At 40.7% G+C, this 21,971-nt stretch overlaps 1 protein-coding gene across 1 annotated transcript; it reads left to right on the forward strand.

Moving 5' to 3' along the window:
- The first annotated feature begins 318 nt into the window (after nt 1-318).
- On the forward strand, nt 319-20,795 carry LOC117545318 (zinc finger protein 454-like). The gene is made up of 2 exons (XM_034215044.1): nt 319-773; nt 19,440-20,795. The coding sequence occupies exons 1-2, from the start codon at nt 587-589 to the stop codon at nt 20,669-20,671; spliced, it is 1,419 nt and encodes a 472-aa protein (XP_034070935.1). The 5' UTR covers nt 319-586; the 3' UTR covers nt 20,672-20,795.
- The last annotated feature ends 1,176 nt before the right edge of the window (nt 20,796-21,971 follow it).

Consider the following 21,971-nt stretch of genomic DNA (forward strand, 5'->3'; position numbering starts at 1 on the left):
TCGAGTCCACACCTCTGGCGGTAGTTGCCTGGGTCCAATTTGCTGCCCTTTTTGTGCAGGGGGGTTACTCTTGCCATTTTGAAGTCTTTGGGTACTTTCCCCTTTTTTATGGAGAGGTTAATTATGTGAGCTATGACTGGTGAGATGGCGGTTGTTGTGTCTCTGAGGAATATATAAATAGTATAATTCCACAAGTGGTGATAGGATGATAATGGTGATACACACTCTGTACAATAGGTGGCGGTATGCACCTTAAAGTTGTTTGCAATCCGCCTTTAAATCGAGAGAAGAAGAAGAAGTGATGCACCGGAAGTGATGGTTTCGCTCTTTCTAATGGAACCAGATCGCGTCTCGTGGCTTCTCTCGTGTGTTCTCTCGCTACATCCATGGTCCTCTCTCGGTGTTCCTGAGGAAGTGTGTGTGCACAGCTGATCCATACATCGTCTGTGTGTCTGGATGAACCTCTGACTTTGTGCTCTTTCTTCTGAAGCCTCTAGCTCGGACTCTAGAAGCTAGCTTAGCATGCTAGCTGGTAACACGCTAGCAACACAGAGTGAGAGAAACAGGAAGTGGTGATTTAGTAAACATGAGTGTTGTGCTACTCTCGTTGGTGAAGCAGCGACTCACTGCGGCTGCTGAAGACATCTTTGTTCTGTTTGAAAGAACGATAGCAAAGTACGAGGAGGAACTGTCTCGTTCAAAACAGGAGAACGAGAGACACCGGAAACTACTGGACGCTGTTTTACAGCCTCAGCTTCAGATCCACAGAGCAGGTCTGTTCCCTCTTTATTCACTCTCTCTCACTCTTTAGACTCTGTATTAACTCGTTAGACTCTTAACGTGTTAAACCCCGAGCCTGTTTTTCAGGTTTCAGGCTCGAAAATGACATTCCCAGAACAAAGCAAGGTTACATCTGTGAGTTGGATGTAGAAGTGTCAGAATCAATATAGATGTTTCTGTGTCAGAGTAAATTCAGATGGAACATAGTTAAAAAATGTAAATTCCTGTCTCCGCCTAAAGAAAACCCATTACTTATAGTGAAGACCAACCTTGAATGATGGGTTAGTAGCCTAAAAGCTTTAGGAATCCAAAGTATAACATATAATAACTACCCTGTATCAGGATTGAGGCAAAACAAGTGATATTTGACCTTTTTAGAGAGGTTTATGAAAATAAAGTCCAGGCGGAATAAGCTTTGGGCACATTTGGTTTCATCAGTGCCATTTGACCATTTTCCGATACCAGACTATAAAAATCATTGTATTACATTTAATCATCACTATAGGTATTCATTCGACCAAAAAAAACAACAATATTTAAAAATATATATATTTGTGTGTGTGTAGCTGTGTGGGTATGTGTAGGTGTGTAAGTGTAGCTGTGTGTGTATGTAACTACTAACGCGCTATACAATAAAACTACACTGTAGGTCATTGTGTGTAAGTGTACTTGCACAATAAAAAAAACCGGAAACATAGGTAACATTTGACTCCAACTGGGGCAGATTTATTTCAAACATTTTACCAACACACTATAGGCATGTAAAAACAAACATTTTACCAACGAACTATACAATAAAATCACACTAGGTATATATATATATACCTACCTGAATGTTCCAGTATTTAGGTCGTGCCACTCCCTGAAACAGTTCTTTTTGACAGTGAAGCACAGAGGGACCTGACACTTCCTGCAGTACACAGGTGTCTTCACCCTTTTGAGTCCAGCATCTAGGCACCTCCTGCAGTTCTTCCTGACCTTGGTGGCATCTTCTCCATAATACTCGGGCATGTGAGTGGTGAAGGAGGAGGGGGTGGTGGAGGTGCAGGGCCTTCAGCAGGGCCTTCAGCAGGGCCTTCAGCAGGGCCTTCAGCAAACTCCAACAATTCTGCAGCAAGCTGCTCCCTGAAAGTCTTCTGGGTGTGTGGCTTTGTCCTGCTGGGGTCACTCCTCATCTAACAAATGTGGAAAAACAAAGAGATTAGATTCATTCACTGGCTTATACTTGTAGGATAATATTGGACTATAAATGAATAATATTACACCAAATAAATAAGTAAACACATGTATATTCATTCACTGGCCATTCATTTAGAAAATGTAACTCCAAAAAGACAAGTAACACTATTTAGCATTTTGCCTAATCATTCCTGTAGCTTCTTGGCTAAGCTAGCACTGTGACGCAGTTCCACCAAACACATAAGTAATATATAAAAACAGAGAGATGTCATACCTTTCCCGTGGTGGAAGTTCAACATCCGAGTCACTACTGTCCGGATCCAGGTCTGGCTGGAGGAGATCTTCATCATCCGACGAAGAGTCATCTGGTATGATCATAGCCCCGCTATCGTCAGCTAGCATCTCTAGCACTCTAGGCTGCGTAATGCGTAATGGAGCCGGAGCGGGCGTAGTTTATACTACGCAGGATCCTATCTTTGGAACCCATTGGTCGATTTGGGTGATTGACACCTTTTCTGAACCGTTAGAGCCAATAGAATCGAGTGACAGTTAGTAAGTCCCGCTAAACACTTACGTCAAGTAGAGAGAGGTTTGCGTAAACGGCACGTGAGACAGCATTAGCTCGGGACTGCGAAACTTTATACCTACTCTGCTGCCATGAATGTAATGATAGATTATCAGGAACAATTCTAAAGTGACTAAGAGACATTGGATTAACTTTAAGCAGCGTTTTTATTCCCTTGAACAAGAGCTTTGATCACAAAACAGCAACGGTAAGACATAATTATTGTTATGGTTTTGAAAACTGTTGTTTTTTTCCTTCTCTGTTCTGGCTGCTAGCTCATTGAGTTTGTGTCCTACAGTGATGATACTTATAACAAAAATAATCTGTGGAGTATCAGCTTTCAGATGATATGTAGTTTGTGCAGAAAATATTAAGTTTTAAAGATCGTTTTTGCTAGTTAGCACCGGAAGTAGCATCTGCCCGTTTTAGCTAAGGGCTAATGCTAACGCTTCTTGTGAGACTTGTGTTTTGTTTCGGTAAAAATGGTTCGTATCGTCAGTTAGCTGAGATTCTTCTCGTTAATCTGGTATAACACATTAATAGGTTTTTAAATATTAAGATGCCCTGAGACACAGTGTCGTGAAAAAAAACCCAGGCTTCGGGCTTAACAGGTTAATAGCTGTCTCTGCCGCCTGACGCTCTATTTGACACCATGTTCATATTTCTGGAGTAATTATACCGTTACTTGATTAACATAAATATTGTTTTTCTGGCATCACTTTAACATTTTATGGGGGAAGTCTGCATTTTCGTATGAGGGCATGCTGAGAGTAAGAGGGTGCAGTGCCCCTGTTACCCAGTTTAGAGAACTTCTCATGTAATTGCAAACAGGACTCAGAGAGACACGGGGAGAGCAGGAGCTTTGATGGCAAACACTGACAGTTTATTTGGAGTTTCGGCCGGAGAATTCACAAGACGTGTCACGAGCCATGAGTTGACACAACGGATTCCAAACAAATTCTGAGGATCTCTACCCAGACCCATGTATTTAGCTGGTTCTGAGAGAATAATCAACATTGTGCATAACAAGATAAAACCATAACACCTCTATCAGCTGACGCCAACAGGCAGGAACAGGGAAAAAAACACTGAGAGCACAGCAGCCAAGCTACAGGTGCGTGTGCTCAGTGAGGTCAGTACAAATTGATAAACTGGGTCACAGTTATGGGCCTGAGAAAATATTTCCCCAACAATTCTTCCCTTTTTATCAATTTTGATAAACAAAACCTACCCCAATAATTAGGGATGCACCGAATATTCGGCCACCGAAAATTATCGGCCGAAAATGGTTAAAAATGCCCTTTCGGCCGAAAGGGTTTTAGCACCGAAAAAATATCACCGAATGTCAGAACAGGCTTACGTTGGTAACCTAACGTGTTGTTGTGATGACGTAATAAAGACGCGGCGACCATGCTCGCGGCTGGCTCACAGGGGGGGGGGGGGAACATTGACCTTTGTCATCGAGATTGCCCTGAGCCTTTAACAAATCGTATTCAATAATCTGATGACAGACTGTAAACAGAATAGCTGAAATTTTAACAAACTAAATAACTCAGTTTCCTCTAATCATTAACCCATGTTTGTATAATGTAGTTAACTCCGTGTGTTGCTGCTAGCATACATAACACCTGACGTGGAAACGTTACTCGTGGATGGGGCTACAGAGCTGCTAGAAAGACGGTCGAACCCGGTACATTCCTCCGTCTGCATGCGGTGCACTTTTGCTAAATGTTTAGACAAATTGCTCATGCTTACATGCTAAACTCTTATTGCACTTATGGTAACAAGTATTCTCCACATCGAGACGGGTAAAGTTTAACCACACCTCGGAGCGCGTTCTCTCCGCCATCTCCGCAGTGCGCTCCGCTGCATGTAGCAGCTGCGTGTGTGTAAACTGCCCCGCCCCCTCGCACACAGACGGGGGAGAGAGATCTCGTCTGATCGAAAATACATCATAGATGCATTTGTTGTCTTTGCATATTAGAAACGAGTTGACGACACTAAGACTGCGATATAATGTTTTTTAGCAATAATACATGACATATATAAATGTACTGTATGCATTCAAAAGTGCTGAATAAATGTTTTATGGACCCATAATAGTGATTATTATTTAAGTGAAGTTTTGCCATAATCATGTCTATTTCCATAATCAGGTAGCTAAACAACATTGGTAAAAAATGTATACATTATATATATATATTTCTATTAATCATTTTCGGCCTTTCGGCATTTGGTTTTCGGCCAACTGTTTCCTATTTTCGGTATCGGTTTCGGCCAATAATTTCCCATTCGGTGCACCCCTACCAATAATACATTTGTTCGGAATCCCTAATAAATTAGATTATTCGGAAAGGGTGTTGGCATTTTGCATATTGTGTGACACGCTACAAAAAAGTACTTGCTGAGATCAAAAACTCTGTTGCAAAATAATGTGGTTTAATGAAAACTGGAATGATCCACTTATTCTCCTTGGACATGCACAATAGCCGCGTTCACACCAAGTACTTTGGAGTACTTAGTTCCTAGCACTTAATTCCCCTATGGAACTAAGAGCCGATCGCGTTCACACCGGAGTACTTTTCCCTGAGGGAAGATTGCGCAAATGAAGCCGCTGATGTCACTTCGTCTTCTTCTGCTTTGGGTTTACTGGCAGGCCGCAAACGACTTCACGGCGTATCCTGCCACCCGAAGTCCCGGGCCGGAAGTCCATGGAGTTGGGGGAGGCTACTGAAGCCTTCCGAGTAAATCGCCAGAATGCCGACACCTCCTCATCTCCACCGCTCCCATGTTTTATTTTGTGTTGCCATAAGTTAATCTCTCTGCATTTGTGCGCTGGGCTAATGCTAATAATGCTAATGCGAGGATAATAAAATTGCGGCTCTACAAAACATTTCAGAGTTTTACGGGGCGTGGTTTGCAATTCGCCCAGCCAATCAGAACTGGGGCACTTTTTTCCCCCAGGAGAGTACCACCTCTCAGCAGGCACAACAAATGGGGGTAAAATGTCCCTAAGTACTCTTTTTGGTGTGAACGCGACATAAGGGGTACTAACGGAACTAAACGGGAAAAGTACTCCGGTGTGAACGCGCCTATTGTTATATTAATCAAAGCAATCATTTCAACTTGTGGTCAACAAACGACCCTGTGTCACCCTCTCTTCCACACACATACCTCACGTAGGTGAACAGGATTATAATGAGTGCCTCCCATATCCATGTGACCCAAGCCAACCAATCAATAGTGCTCAAACAAATATCTTATATTAAAGTGGACCTATCATGCTATATTTGAACAATATATTGTAGGGCCATACCTATATAAAGTATATAAATATAGTTTTTTTTTCAAAATACCAAACAGATCCTGCATTTTAGCCATTCCTCATTTCGCTCTATTTGATCTTTTCCAGCCCTGATTTTGCAGGGGCTGATTCTGTGACGTAGCTTTAATGCAAATGAGCTGCAGCTGACCACGCCCCCCTGCAGGAGAGGGGAGCATGCTTTGAGATGAGCTGCTGGGCTCTCAGAAGAGGGGGAGAAAAAGAGATCTCCGTCCTCCGTGTTTTATTCTTATATTATTATATAGAGTCATTATTCATTTGTTTTAACCTCTTAAGCCCCAAGCCTGTTTTTCACGTTTCAGGCTCGAAAATGATATGCTCAAAACAAAGGACTATAACTTAACTTCTAAAAGGGTTATATGAATAATTTATTTTATCAAAGCAAGGTCACATCTGTGAGTTGGATGTAGAAGTGTCAGAATCAATAAAGATGTTTCAGTGTCGGAGTAAATCCAGATGGAACATAGTCAAAAAGTGTACATTTTTGTCTCCGCCCAAATAAAACCCATTACTTATAGTGAAGACCACCCTTGAATGATGGGTTAGTAGCCTAAAAGCTTTAGGAATCCAAACTATAACATATAATAAGTACCCTATATAAAAATTGAGGCAAAACAAGTGAGAATTGACCTTTTTAGAGAGATTTATCAAAAAAAAGTCCAAGCGGACTAAGCTTTGGGCACATTTGGGTACATTTGGTTCCATCAGTGCCATTTAACCTTTTTCAGGTACCAGACTGTAAAAATCATTGTATAACATTTAATTATCACTATAGGTATTCATTCCATAAAAAATTAAAAATAATTGTTAAAAAAATAAAAATAATTAAGTGGGTGTGTGTGTGTGGTGTGTGTGTGGGAAGTTCCCTCTTTGCATGAGATGCATGTTACTTGCACAATAAAAATTAGGAAACTTAGGAAACATTTGACTATAACTATAGCAGATTTATTTAAAAAAATTAGCAACACACTAAACAACAAGCATTTTTTGGGTAAAAAAAAAAAACTTTATACAAACCCTGAATGTTACAGTATTACTCCAGTAAGTCATGCCATGCCCTGTAACAGTTCTTTTTGGTAGTGAAGCACAGAGGGACCTGACACTTCCTGAAGTACACAGCAGGGTTTCCGTTAGCCGGTAATTACCGGTTTTTAGCTGGTAACATTTATTAAAAACCGGTAAATTCAAAACCTGCCGGTCAAAATGTCTGGTAATAATTAGGGATGCTCCGATAGATCGGCCGCCGGTCATTATCGGCCGATATTCACTCTTAATAGTTTGATCGGTGCTCTCTATAAAGGCCGATCAGGAGATCTGATCGATATGGACATAAACGAGAGTGAAGTATAACCGGACGCGAGAGAGATCAGATCAGCTGCTGAGTCTGACCAAGACACGCAGCTCTGCATAATCACCTGAAGCCCCGCCCACTGTTTAGCGATCTGCAGGAGCTGCATGAGAAACTGACGGGCTGTCAGGAGAGAGGGAGGGAGAGGGGAAAAGAGAGGATCCGTTTCTCCCGTGTTATTATTCAAAGTTGATGTAAACTTTTGAATAATGTACGTTATCTACTACAAGTAGTTAGTTTGAATGTAATAATTATGTTGTTTGTTGTTTGTGGAATAATTTATTGAAAAATGAAGCTGCATTTTTCGATCTGTTACAATTATAAACTGAAGCAATATAAAAATGAGCCCCGTGAACTGAGTTTTAAACATCAGCATATCTGCTCATAGTCCGGTAATTACCTGCTAACGGAAACTCTGCAACACAACTCTTATTATTATTATTGAAATATGACCGGTAAGTTTCAAATTTGTCCGGTAAAATAAATTCTGCCCGGACATTTGACCGGCGAGAAAAAATCCTAGCTTAAACCCTGGTACACAGGTGTCTTCACCCTTCAGTTGCCAGCATCAGAGCACCTCCTGACCTTGGTGGCATCTTCCCCATAATACTCGGGCATCCAGAAGCCATATCCTCATCGCCTTCCTCACTGTGAAAACAAATGTGGAAAAAACAAATAGATTAATTCTCTGGCTTGTACTTTCAAAAATGTAACTCAAATCAGAAATAATTGCTCTACAACAACAGCAGAACATCAATTTTGAGTGTGTGAAATAACATTATATCACTCAAAATGTATACCGTGTAAATTATGTGAGACGGGGTTCATATAATCTTTTCAATATTTAATAATATTCCGTCTGTCATATATTTATATATGTATATTGTGTATATACATATTATGTATGCATGTGTGTGTATATATATATATATATATAATATAAGTAATAATTGTAAGTCGCTTTGGATAAAAGCGTCAGCTAAATGAAATGTAATACCGTGTTAAATTCAACATGTATATGTCTTGTTTATTTCAACAACAAGAACAAGAAACGGCATCCATCTTCTTTGTTGTTGAGTGTGTGAAAGAACATTATATCACAAGATGGATGCCGTCGTGTTATTGTCACGTGTGTGAAATTACTATAGATGAATACACTCTTACACCAAATAAATAACAAAAAGATAAAAACAGATGAATACTCTTACACCAAATAAATAAGTAATAGATACAAACAGAGAGATTACATTCCTTTCCGGTGACTGAGGTTCATAATCAGAGTCATTACTGTCCCCTTTATGCTTGACGAGATCACTATCTTCCGACGGAGAGTCCTGAAATACGATGTCCAATGCCTCCTCGACGGACAAAAAAAGTCTTCTTTCTGGCTGCCATTGTTACAATGAAGACAAAGAAAACAAATCCTGCTGTTTTGCTGATCGATCTGCCGTTCTCTGCTCTCCTGTCGCCGCGGGACATGCTATGCTATGCTATGCGATGTTGCGTAAAAAGAGTGGGCTGTGCGTAAACCAGCTATACTGCCTTTACTTATACTTACGCAAGATCCTATCTCTGGAACCCATTGGTCGATTTGGGTGATTGACACCTTTTTTTTAATCGTTAGAGCCAATCGAATCGAGTGGCAGTTTCAAAATACGTTACGCCTACGGAGGGGGAGCTATGCGTAAACTGCATCTCCCGCAGCTGAAGCCACGGACTGTTAATCGTTGGACCTACTCTTCTGCTGTGAATGAAAGGATTGATTATCAGTAATCATTTTAAAGTGACAAGAGACATTGGATTAACCTTGAGCAGCGTTTTTATTCCTTTGAACTAGGGCTGTGCGATTATGGCAAAAATCATAATCACGATTATTTGGTCAATAATTGATATCACGATTATTTTGACGATTATTCATTGACCATTTATTGAACTTTAAAACAAATAATATTTTACCAATAAACAAGATCAATAAATGTGTTGGAGCGCACTTCCAAAACCATACTAAACATATATTAATATGATAAATAAAAATAAATTAGACCAAAATAAATTAAATCAAATATGTTGCAGTGCACTGTCACAACCTACTGAAAACTCCTTAACATATAGCCAACATTTTGGTAAAACATATTCAACATATTCCACTCAGTTAAACGTTGAAGGCTGGCCAACCGTCATGGTCCAGAAGTAAGTAAGAATGTATGTTGAACTACAATTTAAGACCAAATAAAAATGTTTAGGCCACCATGGCAAATGCTGGTAGGGCTGCTCATGTCATCTCTTAAAGATTTTTTGCAAGAAATACCAGCCTGTTTACATGGTCTGGTTTCAAAGATGAGCGCAGGCAGGTGACAATATTGCCACCTGTACTGAAGACCCTCTCTGAAGAGGAACTTGTGGCAGTGCTGCCACATATGACACAGGAAAAAAAAGAAAAGACTCTGAAGAACCCTTTCTTTGCCATTATATAAAAATAGTGTTGCTACAAAAGTATAAATTAGGCTTACTAATAAGACAACTCAGATCTGAAGCTACACAGTAATCTGCTGCAGCAACAGTGCAATACAAAAGACAACATTAATAGAATCAAACCCATTTTTTGTTGCATTTTATTAGAGTATAAAAAGAAATGCCTTTAAAATAGGATGCAAGCAACACTAGTTTCTGAACTGATAGACTATAATCAATTTAAACAGAACAGATCTTAATGTTTGCATTCTTATACCATTTTGTACAATAATTATCATGAATAAATTCAAACAAACTAAAACTTACAGCAGATTAATAACGGTATCCAAATTGAGTTTTTATTATATCAAAAACCTGTTGAAATACTGCTGTTATTTTTACTGTCCCCCAAAAGCGCGTCGCAGCCTCCAGGAAAGCTTCTTTCACAACTTCGCTGTCTTCGAAAGACTTCATGTGTTTCGCAAGAACGTGACTGACACGATAAGATGCTCTGGTAGCAGCCTTGCTCTTGTTGTTGGGCCTGGTGAAAATGGACTGCTGTGCATTTAGCTGTCCTTTCAGGCCCCTCCCCTTTTGGAGCGTAGGGCAGAATTAGGAGGGAATTCCGTCTCGTAGCGTTTGTGCACTGTTTTGAAATGCCGCTCCTAAATTACCCTTCTTCGATAAAGTCACGCTCGCATTGCAGATGAGACAGATGGACTTTGAATTGGAATAGATACAAAAATAATGATCCTCCCACTTGGAGTGAAAATTATATATTTTGGGCTTTTTTGCTTCTGCCATAATTGCGGTCTTGTGTGTGTGCGGACTGTCACTCCTGTTGACCATCCATGCTGTTGACACGGACAACATCAGCGAACTAGTGCACTGCTCACCAGCCACGCCCGGACACATGGGGTGAGGCCGGCCAATCACAAAGCTTTGATGCGTTCAAGTGCATTATTCTGGCACGGGAACATTATGTTACAGGACATTAACGATAAAACAGAATATTGTTGTTCTATTTTTAGACACATCTCGCGATCGACTGGGAATCTCCCCGCGACCCTTCTTTTTAACTAGTTGCTGCTCTTGTTCTGAGATCTTCGCTTGCGCTGAACACTCACAACACATGTCACTCCCACGTGGCCGAGTGGGCTTTTAGGGAGGGGCGAAAGCGCACCCAGCAAAATAATCGTATTTTGTCAATTATGCTGTTTTCCTAATCGTCGCAAACCATAATCGTAATCGCGATTAAAATACGATTAATTGCACAGCCCTACTTTGAACACAACTTTTGATCACAAAACAGCCAAGGTAAGACCTAATTATTGTCATGGATTTGAAAACTGATATTGTTTACTTGCTATGTTCTGGCTGCTAGCTCGCTTAATGTTGTGCCTGTAGTGATGGGGTGTACACCCATGGAATCTGTGGAATCTCAGCTTTCAGAAAATGTGTTTGTGCAGAAAGTATGAATTATATATGATCGTTTTTGTGAGTTATGAGCAGAAATAGCAATTGCCCGTTTTTTGCCATGGGCTCATTTAGAGGCTTCTTGTGAGACTTATTTTTCGAAAAACATTTTTTTTTTCGTATCGTCAGTTAGCCAAGTTTCCTCCGGTCAGATGGGTATGGAATATTAATAGTTTCATGAATGACACTTCAGATATAGCACTGTTGCTACATATATAGCATTTTCGGACCTGAGCTCGTGTCCGTGGGGCTTAAGAGGTTAAAGCTCAATAAATAACAAAGAAGACCTTTGACCAGCACTTTTCTAATTTTGTCTGGAAGATTTAAACTTTAACGGACATGTTGACCGGCGAAAAAAAATCTAACTGAAACTCTGCCGCACGGTCCCCTCGTTCCTTGGAAGAGGCGGAGAGGTGGGTGTTTGTCATCTGCTGGTGGACTAACCGGAGAGAATTACAGTGCTGGCCTCGATGGGGAGGGATTGCATTGAATTACAGCTGCAGGAGCAAACGCTTGCCTCAGGGAGGGAGAAAAAGAGCCACAGCGGAGAATAAACAGAAGGGCAACCATGCGCGTGAAGTCTTCTTCGTTGCTTTTGTGGCAGACTACAGCGCCACTTACAGGCCTGGCATATGTACTACAGCTCCAGCGCTTTCGGGCGGCAATGGCCGGCCGTGGCCCAACTCCACATTCCCCTGATAGGTGGAGAGTTGGCCATATAGGCGGAGCTCCTCGTTCCTGACGTCAGACCATTTTCAAATCTGTATCAGATCGGTTGCAGCCCCGTTTTTAGAGATTTGGGTATGGAGGAAAAGAGAGGATTATGTTTTCTGACACTTGGTGAGCTCCCTGACACACCGGGGACACATATTCATGTATAAAAGACGTACAGAAGTGCATTTTGCATGATAGGTCCCCTTTAAAACAAAAGGCATTACTATGTTTCATGGTTCCTACGCAGTCAATCACAATCCTAAAAACTGATCTTCCATCAGTGTTTGGAGTAGGGCTGCACGATATATCGTGTTGGGACGATAATCGTGATATGCGATATTCACATCGCGTGGACGCGCGATTTAAAAAAAAAGTAGGCAAATTAACTCAAACACGTCATGTTACAATCATTTTGCTGCTTGCTACAAAAGGAAAACTTGCGCGGCTCTCATGTCAGGGGTACTTGAGTGAGTGACAGCAAACCACCAATCACAATCAAATCTCCAAAGCAAACGCACCCGATGATTAAAGGTAGAAACACTGAATAAAGTAGTTTCATATGTTTCTCCAGGGCAGTTCGGCACTGCTAACCAAGCTAGCTCAGCTTGTTGCTATGATAAATTAAGATCCAGACGTCCGTGACTAAAATCCATCATCCGGTTAAAAATAGTTAAAAAAAGACAAAATGTATAGCATTTAAAGTTCAAGAAAGGATGGTTTCTGGGGGAAAAAACGTATGTTTTCATATCGCAGGGGGGGGGAAATCTCAATGTCAGTTTTTTCCAATATCGTGCAGCCCTAGTTTGGAGCATCTTTTTCCAAAGGTATAACAATTAAAGGGGACCTATCATGCAAAATGCACTTTTGTACGTCTTTTATACATGAATATGTGTCCCCGGTGTGTCAGGGAACTCACCAAGTGTCAGAAAACACAACCCTCATTCTTTTCCTCCATACCCAAATCTCTAAAAACTAGGGATGCACGATATTGGTTTTTTGAAACCGATACCGATAACTTCCTGCTTCTCAAGACCGATACCGATAACCGATAATAATATATATATATATATTTATATATTAAATGTACCTGTAGTTTTTGCACACCTGGTGGTAAAAAAAAAGACTAGTAGTGAGCAAATGACATGAGCATTACTACTATGAACAAAACTAAGCCTGTGGTCGTCTTTGGCAAACTTCTTGCCTTTTTCAAAAGCCTCGTCGATAGGTAAAAGCCCCGGTGCCTTTGCAGCTGGCTTTGGATTTGCCGCTAGTTTAGCAGCGCAGGCGTCTTCGTACGCTTTTAACACACCATCGTAGCGATGGCGATGTTTCAGGTGACTAATCAGGTTGGAAGTATTATAGCTCGTTGCCTTTTTCCCTCCTCGTGGAACTTCTGCATTGCATTTGTTAATACAAATAGCAAGCGAACTATCTAACTCTGAAACTTTGAAATAGTCCCATACTACCGACGACATGTTTGTTTACTGTCCTGGCTTCACGGCCGCACACCATTTACGTCACAGCCAGGCATGAGTTAGGGAGCGCTGGATTTGTGAAAAACTCCCATCTTCCTAAACCACTAATACCACAGTACTGGCAAAACGGGAGGAGCCGAGTGAAAAACAAGCGCCCCTCATCCCAATCCACCCACACCGCAGTATTTTTTTACCCAAAAAATATATTGTATATTATCGGGGCTATTAATACTTTTATCGGGTTTATCGGGATGACGTCATAATTCCTAATATCGGGCCGATAATTATCGTGCACCACTACTAAAAACGGATCTGATACAGACTGATACAGATTTGAAAATTCTCTGACGTCAGGAACGAGGAGCTCCGCCTATATGGGCAACTCTCCACCTATCAGGAGGAGACAGACACTGCCATTACAGTTCGAAAGTGCTGGAGACGCTGTAGTACATATGCCAGGCCTATAGGTGGCGCTGTAGTCTGCCACAAAAGCAGCGAAGAAGACTTCTCATAGATTCAGCCTTTGCTAAATGGAGCGAAATGAGGCATGGCTAAAATGCAGGATCTGTTTGGTATTTTGAAAAAAAAACTTTGCAGGCATGTTTTATATAGGTATGGCCCTACAATATATTATTCAAATATAGCATGATAGGTCCACTTTAACATACATGAAATAACGCAGGAATATAATAACACAAACCATTTAATCCTAGCTAACTTTATCATGTATTTATCAACTATCAATATTATACATTTTTATGATCAATGTAGTACATTATAATCTTACCTATAATAATATATAATCTTAACCTATTCAATTTAAAGGACTGTACGAATAAAGGTATTCTGATTCTGGAGCTAAACACCAGTTACTTTATCAATTACTCGATTTAAAAGGCTATAAGTATTCAGTCTATAAACTTAACATTATAGAACTATCAACCTAGGATTACATTACTCTGACTTCATTCAATATTCAATCAAAAGACTATGCATGTTAACATCATTACATTATTTAAGGCGAGACACCCCAGGTGAATAGGGTAATTTTTTTAACTTAAAGGTATCAGCTAGAAATTTCTCCAGTTAATTACTTACAATAAGGCAATTGTTTTTTGTATTACAAGTTTTCTGAAATAGCATGTTTAAATATGCAAATGATCCATTATCTCATTAAATATGCACGTATTTTAACTATGGCTGTCAGTCGATTAAAAATAGTTAATCGCAAATTAATCGCACATTTTTTATCTGTTCTAAATGTACCTTAGAGGAATATTTTTCAAGTTTTTAATACTCTTATCAACATATGGACAAATATGCTTTATGCTAATGTTTATTATCATTTGAACAATGAAAAATATTCTCATGAATATTAAACACAACAACCTCTGAACATTACAAATATTCGCCTCAATTCAACCTGGAACCTCTCTCATACAATACAAATTGTGTGTGTGTGTGTGTGTGTGTGTGTGTGTGTGTGTGTGTGTGTGTGTGTGTGTGTGTGTGTGTGTGTGTGTGTGTGTGTGTGTGTGTGTGTGTGTGTGTGTGTGTGTGTGTGTGTGTGTGTGTGTGGTGTGTGTGTGTGTGTGTGTGTGTGTGTGTGTGTGTGTGTGTGTGTGTGTGTGGTGTGTGTGTGTGTGTGTGTGTGTGTGTGTGTGTGTGTGTGTGTGTGTGTGTGTGTGTGTGTGTGTGTGTGTGTGTGTGTGTGTGTGTGTGTGTGTGTGTGTGTGTGTGTGTGTGTGTGTGTGTGTGTGTGTGTGTGTGTGTGTGTGTGTGTGTGTGTGTGTGTGTGTGTGTGTGTGTGTGTGTGTGTGTGTGTGTGTGTGTGTGTGTGTGTGTGTGTGTGTGTGTGTGTGTGTGTGTTTAAACCAGCTGCGGGCAGCACTCTGAGAGTCACAGACATTAAGTCATAGATCAAAGCAGACTGGTTTACAGACTCCTGTTTTACCAAACCGGTGCTTACACAAATAGCTCTACACCCCTGGCCGACATGTCCATACAATTAAGTCCGAGTTCGAAATATATCTCAAATAATGTATACACTGTCATTTCCCCACGTAAACATAACAGTCTGCAATGAAATGGTTTTCTCCTGTGCGCTCCACTTCCTCCTTGGCGCACCGGTAACTTTCTCAAAAAAGTCGGGATAAAGGGTTAGTTTCTCGTGCTCACGGAAACTAACCCTTTTTTTTCTCTTTCTTATTTTTCTTTTTTTTTCATGTCCCTTTTAGGGCAGGGCTGTCAAACTCAAATACACAGTGGGCCAACATTTAAAAAATCGTTACTAGTCAAGCGCCGGACTGATTCAATGTTTATTGCAGAACTTATTGAAATGAACTTATTGCACAAATTAAACCTGGAGCTAACAAAGCTTAAATTATTGCCTATAAAAACAACATATAGCATATAGCAACATAATCAGTTGCATTCATTTCTTATGGCTCTATCTGCAGCTTTTAGCTGGTGCTAGCGAGCTACGCTAACGGATATAAGGAGTTTTTTTCAACAACAAAGTGGAGGAGAGTCCTCTCCTGTCAGACTGAGAGACTCAGTGAGCTAAAGGACTCTCTCAGTGTTATCTCAGTGGGTCTCACACGTTTTGGTCACCATTAATGTAAACAATTATTTCCGAGGCACACATTTATATGATCATTATAGTTATAAAAAAATAAGAGAATAAATGAATAACAGGTATGAAATAATATATGACAGTAACAAAAGAATAAAGTTTAAAAGGAGAGTGATTAGTAAAATATCCATAAAGAAAAAGTAAATCTGTTCACAGTTCTGTTTCATGTGGGTGTTGAGAGATGCTCTCAAAGTGCACCAGATTGATGCTTTTAACTTCAATATTTAAAAATAAATCTTCCCGGGGGAGCTTGCCCCCGGACCCCCCCTATGTGAGGTCCACACACCACCTATAAAAATAGCACTTTACCCCTGCTTACACCTATATGCCGTGAGCTGATTATCGAGCCTTCATTGTAACAGTCGCGGGTACACTGTGTATATGCGTGGGGATTGTTGCAGTAAAACATTCCTCTGTAGCGACCGGTACATTAATGGGAAACCCTAAATGTTTGAGCACCCTCTATGAAACGTCAAGCTACCCCACAGAACCCTCAAAATAAATCTCTGTCGCCGCCACTGAGCCTGACTATTTGTGTTGGTGGGGGGCCCGACTTTTTTTTTCTCCAAAGGGGGGGCCTGACAGAAAAAGTTTGAGAACCACTGGCTTAACCTGTTTAGCGGGGGCTCTCTGGTTTTTTTTCTCACGAAACTGTGTCTCAGGTTTTTAAATGTTAAGAAGCCCTATGATTGTGTTATACCCACTTAACGGGAAGAAACTCAGCTAACTGACGATATGAACCATTTTTACCGAAACAAAACACAAGTCTCACAAGAAGCATCTAAATGAGCCCTGAGCGAAGAAATACTAACACACTTAGCACAGAACTATAGGTATAAATACCCTTATTACTTATCGGATCTGTACAAACAAGATATCGATTATCAAGCTGAGATTCCACAGATTCCAGACGTATAAGTATCATCACTGAGATAGAACTCGCGACATGGGAAGCAAAACCAGACATCACACCACGTAACATTACGGAGCATTCACGGGACATTGTCTTACCTTTGCTGTTGTTCTGATAAAAAGTCGTGTTCAATGGCATTAAAATGATAAAAACGCTGCTGAAGGTTAATCCAATGTGTCTGTGTCACTTTGAAATGATTACTGATAATCCATCATTCACTTTATGTCAATAACGGAGTTTTCATATTAGCTGAGTGTATCACAGCTTCCGGTTCCGGGGCATTCTGGCTACGCATCACTCATTCACCAATGGGTAATGTTTAGATGGATTTTAGGAACTTCCCCTCAATTCTATTGGCTCTAACGGTTAAGAAGAGATCTCAATCATCAAAATCGAACAAGGGGGGCCAGAGATATGGAAAATGCACCCAAATGACCCAGAAGTGGGTTTTCTTTTCTAAATCTCGCTAAAAAGGTCAAATTTCACTTGTTTTGCATCAATCTTGATACAGGGTACTTATTATATGTTATAGTTTGGATTCCTAAAGCTTTTAGTCTACTATCCCATCATCCAAGGGTGGTTTTCACGATAAGTACTGTTTTTTTTTTGGACGGACACTATAATTTACTTTTTTTTTTACTATGTTCAATCTGAATTTACTTTAAAATAAACAAAATCTATATTGATTGTGACTTTTCTACATCCAACTCGAAGGTTTATCATTGCTTTGAGAAAAAGGATTATTAATTTACCCCTTTTTAAAAGGGAAGATATAGTCATTTGTTCTGGGAATGTCATTTTCGAGCCTGAGACCTGAAAAACTGGCTCAGGGTTAAAACAGGTTAATGCACAAAGGCAGCAGTTCATCGGCTTATCACGCTGAAATAGAGAGATTTGTGCCGCATTGATGCAGTTATTCACGCTAAAGGAGGTCCAACCAAGTACTGAATGCATAGACATTAACATGATTTTCAGAAGGACAGCATTTCTATATTAATAAAAAATCAGTTTTGCATTTTGAAGCAAAGGCTGGTCAGTATAGGCATGTCCAGCCATGCAGTAGGGTGGTTTGTAAACTACCTCTCTGAAAGGTCCCAATGTGTTCACTTTGATGGGCTGTCTTCTGAGTGGTTAAACATCACTAATGGTGTTCCTCAAGGTTCTGTTTTAGGTCCACTATTATTCTCTGTCTATATTAATAGTTTAGGTGAAAATGTCGAAGGAGCAACCTTACATTTTTATGCGGACGATACCGTTATGTACTGTGCAGGTCCCTCGATTAACGAGGCTGTTGTTAAATTACAGGCTGTTTTTAACATTATTCAGGCTCAGCTCTCTGAGCTTAAGCTTCTTTTAAATGTGGCTAAAACCAAGGTAATGCACTTTTCGAAAGCTAAAGCTAAAAATACACCAGAGACTGCTTTGGATATTGTAACTACGCAAGGAATAAAACTCAAAGTGGTTACCTGTTACAAATACTTGGGTATCTGGCTTGATGACTGTCTCACTTTTAAACTTCATGTCAATAACCTGCTTAAAAAGCTGAGGGTTAGGCTAGGTTTCTTTTACAGAAATAAGTCCTGTTTCTCGCTTGAGGCCAGGAAAAGGCTAGTCACTGTGACCTTTTGACCTGTGCTGGATTATGGTGATTTGTTAAATATGAATGCACCTGCCAATTACCTGAGCAAGTTAGATGCTGCGTATCACAGTGCACTGAGATTGTTGACAAATTGTAAAGCACTTATGCATCACTGTACCCTGTATACCAAGGCGGTTATGCCATCACTTACTGTACGGAGGCTCAGTCACTGGTACTTTTTCATTTACAAAGCAATGTTGGATAAACTACCATCTTATATCTGCTCCCTGATCTCTCTGCGAATTGAAAGTACTTATTGCCTGAGATCGCATGCTGTGGTTTTATTAAATGTGCCAAGTAATAGGACTGTCTTAGGGAAGAAAGCTTTTAGATGTGCAGCTCCACTAACATGGAACAGTCTGCAAAAAGAATGGAAAATTACCAAGCTAGTACCACTACATGTTTTTAAAGCTCGGTTGGATGCTACAAAATCAGATGCTGTTGGTACCTGTACATGTGGTTAAATATGTCAATTGTAATCCCTGTACATGTTGCCCTATGATGTCCTTTTGTTGTTCTGTTGTTTATGTTTTTATGTCTTCTTGTGGAACCTACTGCTGCAGGTCTCCCTTGAAAAAGAGATCATTGATCTCAATGGGATTTTACCTGGATAAATAAAGGTTTTGAATTGAATTGAGATGCACCTGTATGAGTCCAAGTACAGGTTTAGCGAGGCGGTGAGAGATGCTAAACGACTACTCTGAGAAACCCCAACACCAGTTCTCAGCTAACGACTCTGGAGACAGGTCACAAACTATAAGGCTACGGCCTCACACTCCGTGAAAGGCCGACCAATCTGGAAAAGCATTTAAAATAAGGAATGGATAAGGGCTGCAAAGTTAAAGAAGTGTTAATCGTGGTTAGATTTTAAATTATAATACTCTACAGTTTCTCTGAATATGTGTTTCCTGTTTCCTGCAGACTTCCAGCAGCTGGAGGTGGTTGAAGAAGAGGTTCCCCCTGAGCAGCAGGAGTGGAGCTCCAGTCTGGACCAGGAGGACCCAGAGCCCCCCCCACACATTAAAGAGGAACAGGAGAAACTCTGGAGCAGTCAGGAGGGAGAGCAGCTTCAAGGGCTGGAGGAGGCTGATATCACCAAGTCCACATTCACTCCTGTCCCTGTGAAGAGTGAATATGATGAAGAGAAACCTCAGTCCTCTCAGCTTCATCAAAGACAAACTGAACACCTGGAAACAGAAGCTGATGAAGAGGACTGTGGAGGACCAGAACCAGCCAGGAACTCGGATCCAGAGAGACATTTACAACCAGAGACTGAGGACAACCCTGGAGACTCTTCTGAACCTGACACTGAAAACTCTTCTGAACCTGACACTGAAGACAGGGCTGATTTGAAGGAGACCAGAGAACCAGGTTCAAACTCTCAGAAAAATAAACAAAACCCTGTCAGTGATTCAAGACGTAGTGCAGGAGAGAAATCATTTGGCTGCTCTTTGTGTGAGAAAACATTTACACAGAGAGGAAATTTAAATCGTCACATGAGAACCCACACAGGAGAGAAACCATTTGGCTGCTCTTTGTGTGGTAAAGAAATTCGCAGCAAGTATAATCTAAAAGTACACATGAGAATCCACACAGGGGAGAAACCATTCAGCTGCTCAATTTGTAAAAAATATTTTGGACAGAGAGGAGATTTAAAGGACCACATGAGAATCCACACAGGAGAGAAACCATTCATTTGCTCAATTTGTAAGAAATCTTTTCGACAGAGAGGAGATTTAAAGAAACACATGAGAATCCACACAGGAGAGGAACCATTCAGCTGCTCTATTTGTAAGACATCTTTTGGACAGAGAGGACATTTAAAGTACCACCTGAGAATCCACACAGGAGAGAAACCATTCAGCTGCAGTGTTTGTGACAAAAGATTCACCCGGAGATATCTGGTCAAAATTCATAAGTGTGTTGGTCGTCAGTCCTCACAGCTTCATCAAACTCAAACTGAGGAGATCAGAGAGGCAGAGCCTCCAGCCAGCAGCTCAGCTGAACACATGGAAACAGAAGCTGATGGAGAGGACTGTGGAGGACCAGAACCAGCCAGGAACTCAGATCCAGAGAGACATTTACAACCAGATACTGAGGACAACTCTGGAGACTCTTCAGAACCTGACCCTCAAGACAGCGATTATTGTTAGGTTCAAACTCTTTGAGTTAGTCCCAGTAAATGTTTATAACGCGATACCTGCTCGAAATGTGTTAAAACATCATTGCTCTAAGTGAAGTCTGAATGTGCATTAAAACAAATATTAAGCACAGAAACAATTCCATTGTGCTCTTATGACACAAAAGTAACCAACACTTATGGCGACACTGACAGAGAACCAGAGCCAGCCAAGAACATGACTTTAGCTTCTCCTGACCCTGAAATCAGTGGTGATTGGAAAGATCTGTTATTCCGGTTAAACACTCTGAACCAGTGGTTCTCAACTGGTCAGGCTTCGGGACGCACTTTTTTCCTTTGTCAATAAATCGCGACCGACATTTGCTTATTTGCTTATTTGCTTTTCAGCAGACAAAATCAATTAAAGTGAAGTACAGTGCATATATCCCTTATATCCCTTCACAGAACTAAAGTATGCTTTTAAAAAAGTTTAATGAGATGATGGAATCAAAGCTGAACTGTATAACATAAAAAGGCACACATGCAGAGATTTTTTGAAATGCTAACATATAAACTACGCATTCTGGCAGGGCCTTCCCTGGCCATTTTGTGGCCCCACGCAAAGTTATATGATGAGGCCCTCCGTGTCGCAGCGGCAAAACTGTGCCGCGCTTACACTAATTGCGCCGCATAACGGTGCGCTCAGTTGAGGGGCCCCTCCGCAAGATGAGGCCCCACGTGATCTGAGTGTAGGGAGGGATGGCTCTGCATTCTAGTACACTGAGAAGAAAATAAATAAATCTATTAGGCTACTACCTGACATATTAATAATATTTGATGCCATTCTTTGTGTTTCACTTTGTTCTGAAGCTGAACTTGCTGCTCCTCACAGAGAGAAGAGTAAAGAGGAGATGGTCTGTGTGAATGACTTTAAATTGTGGGTAAGGGTAGATAGCTCCCATTGTACTGTGACCTGTCAATCATCAAACCGGGTGTCATATTTCATTATGTGTTCATTTGTATCCAGTGGTGTAGTGGGCGTTGAACGCGGGGGTACGCCGTACCCCCACTTATTTGGAGCATGATCTTTTTTTTAAGTCTAATAAATATAAAATCATTGCCAGTGTTATCATTTGCAAGTGTGTATTTGTTGTAATAATGACGAAAACATAATACATTTCACAGTAATTATAATAAAAAATTAAAACGATTTCCTTAAAAAAATGTGATTCATCATTCATCAGCTCGTGACCCCGCGGTCACTGACACACCCACGGTGAGCCAGCTCGCCGCGCCCGCCGATTTTGCGGCAGCTCTTTCCCTCAAGAACACTA

The sequence above is a fragment of the Gymnodraco acuticeps genome, unplaced genomic scaffold (genome assembly GCF_902827175.1).
Source record: "Gymnodraco acuticeps unplaced genomic scaffold, fGymAcu1.1, whole genome shotgun sequence".
NCBI classification, from domain to species: Eukaryota; Metazoa; Chordata; class Actinopteri; order Perciformes; family Bathydraconidae; genus Gymnodraco; species Gymnodraco acuticeps.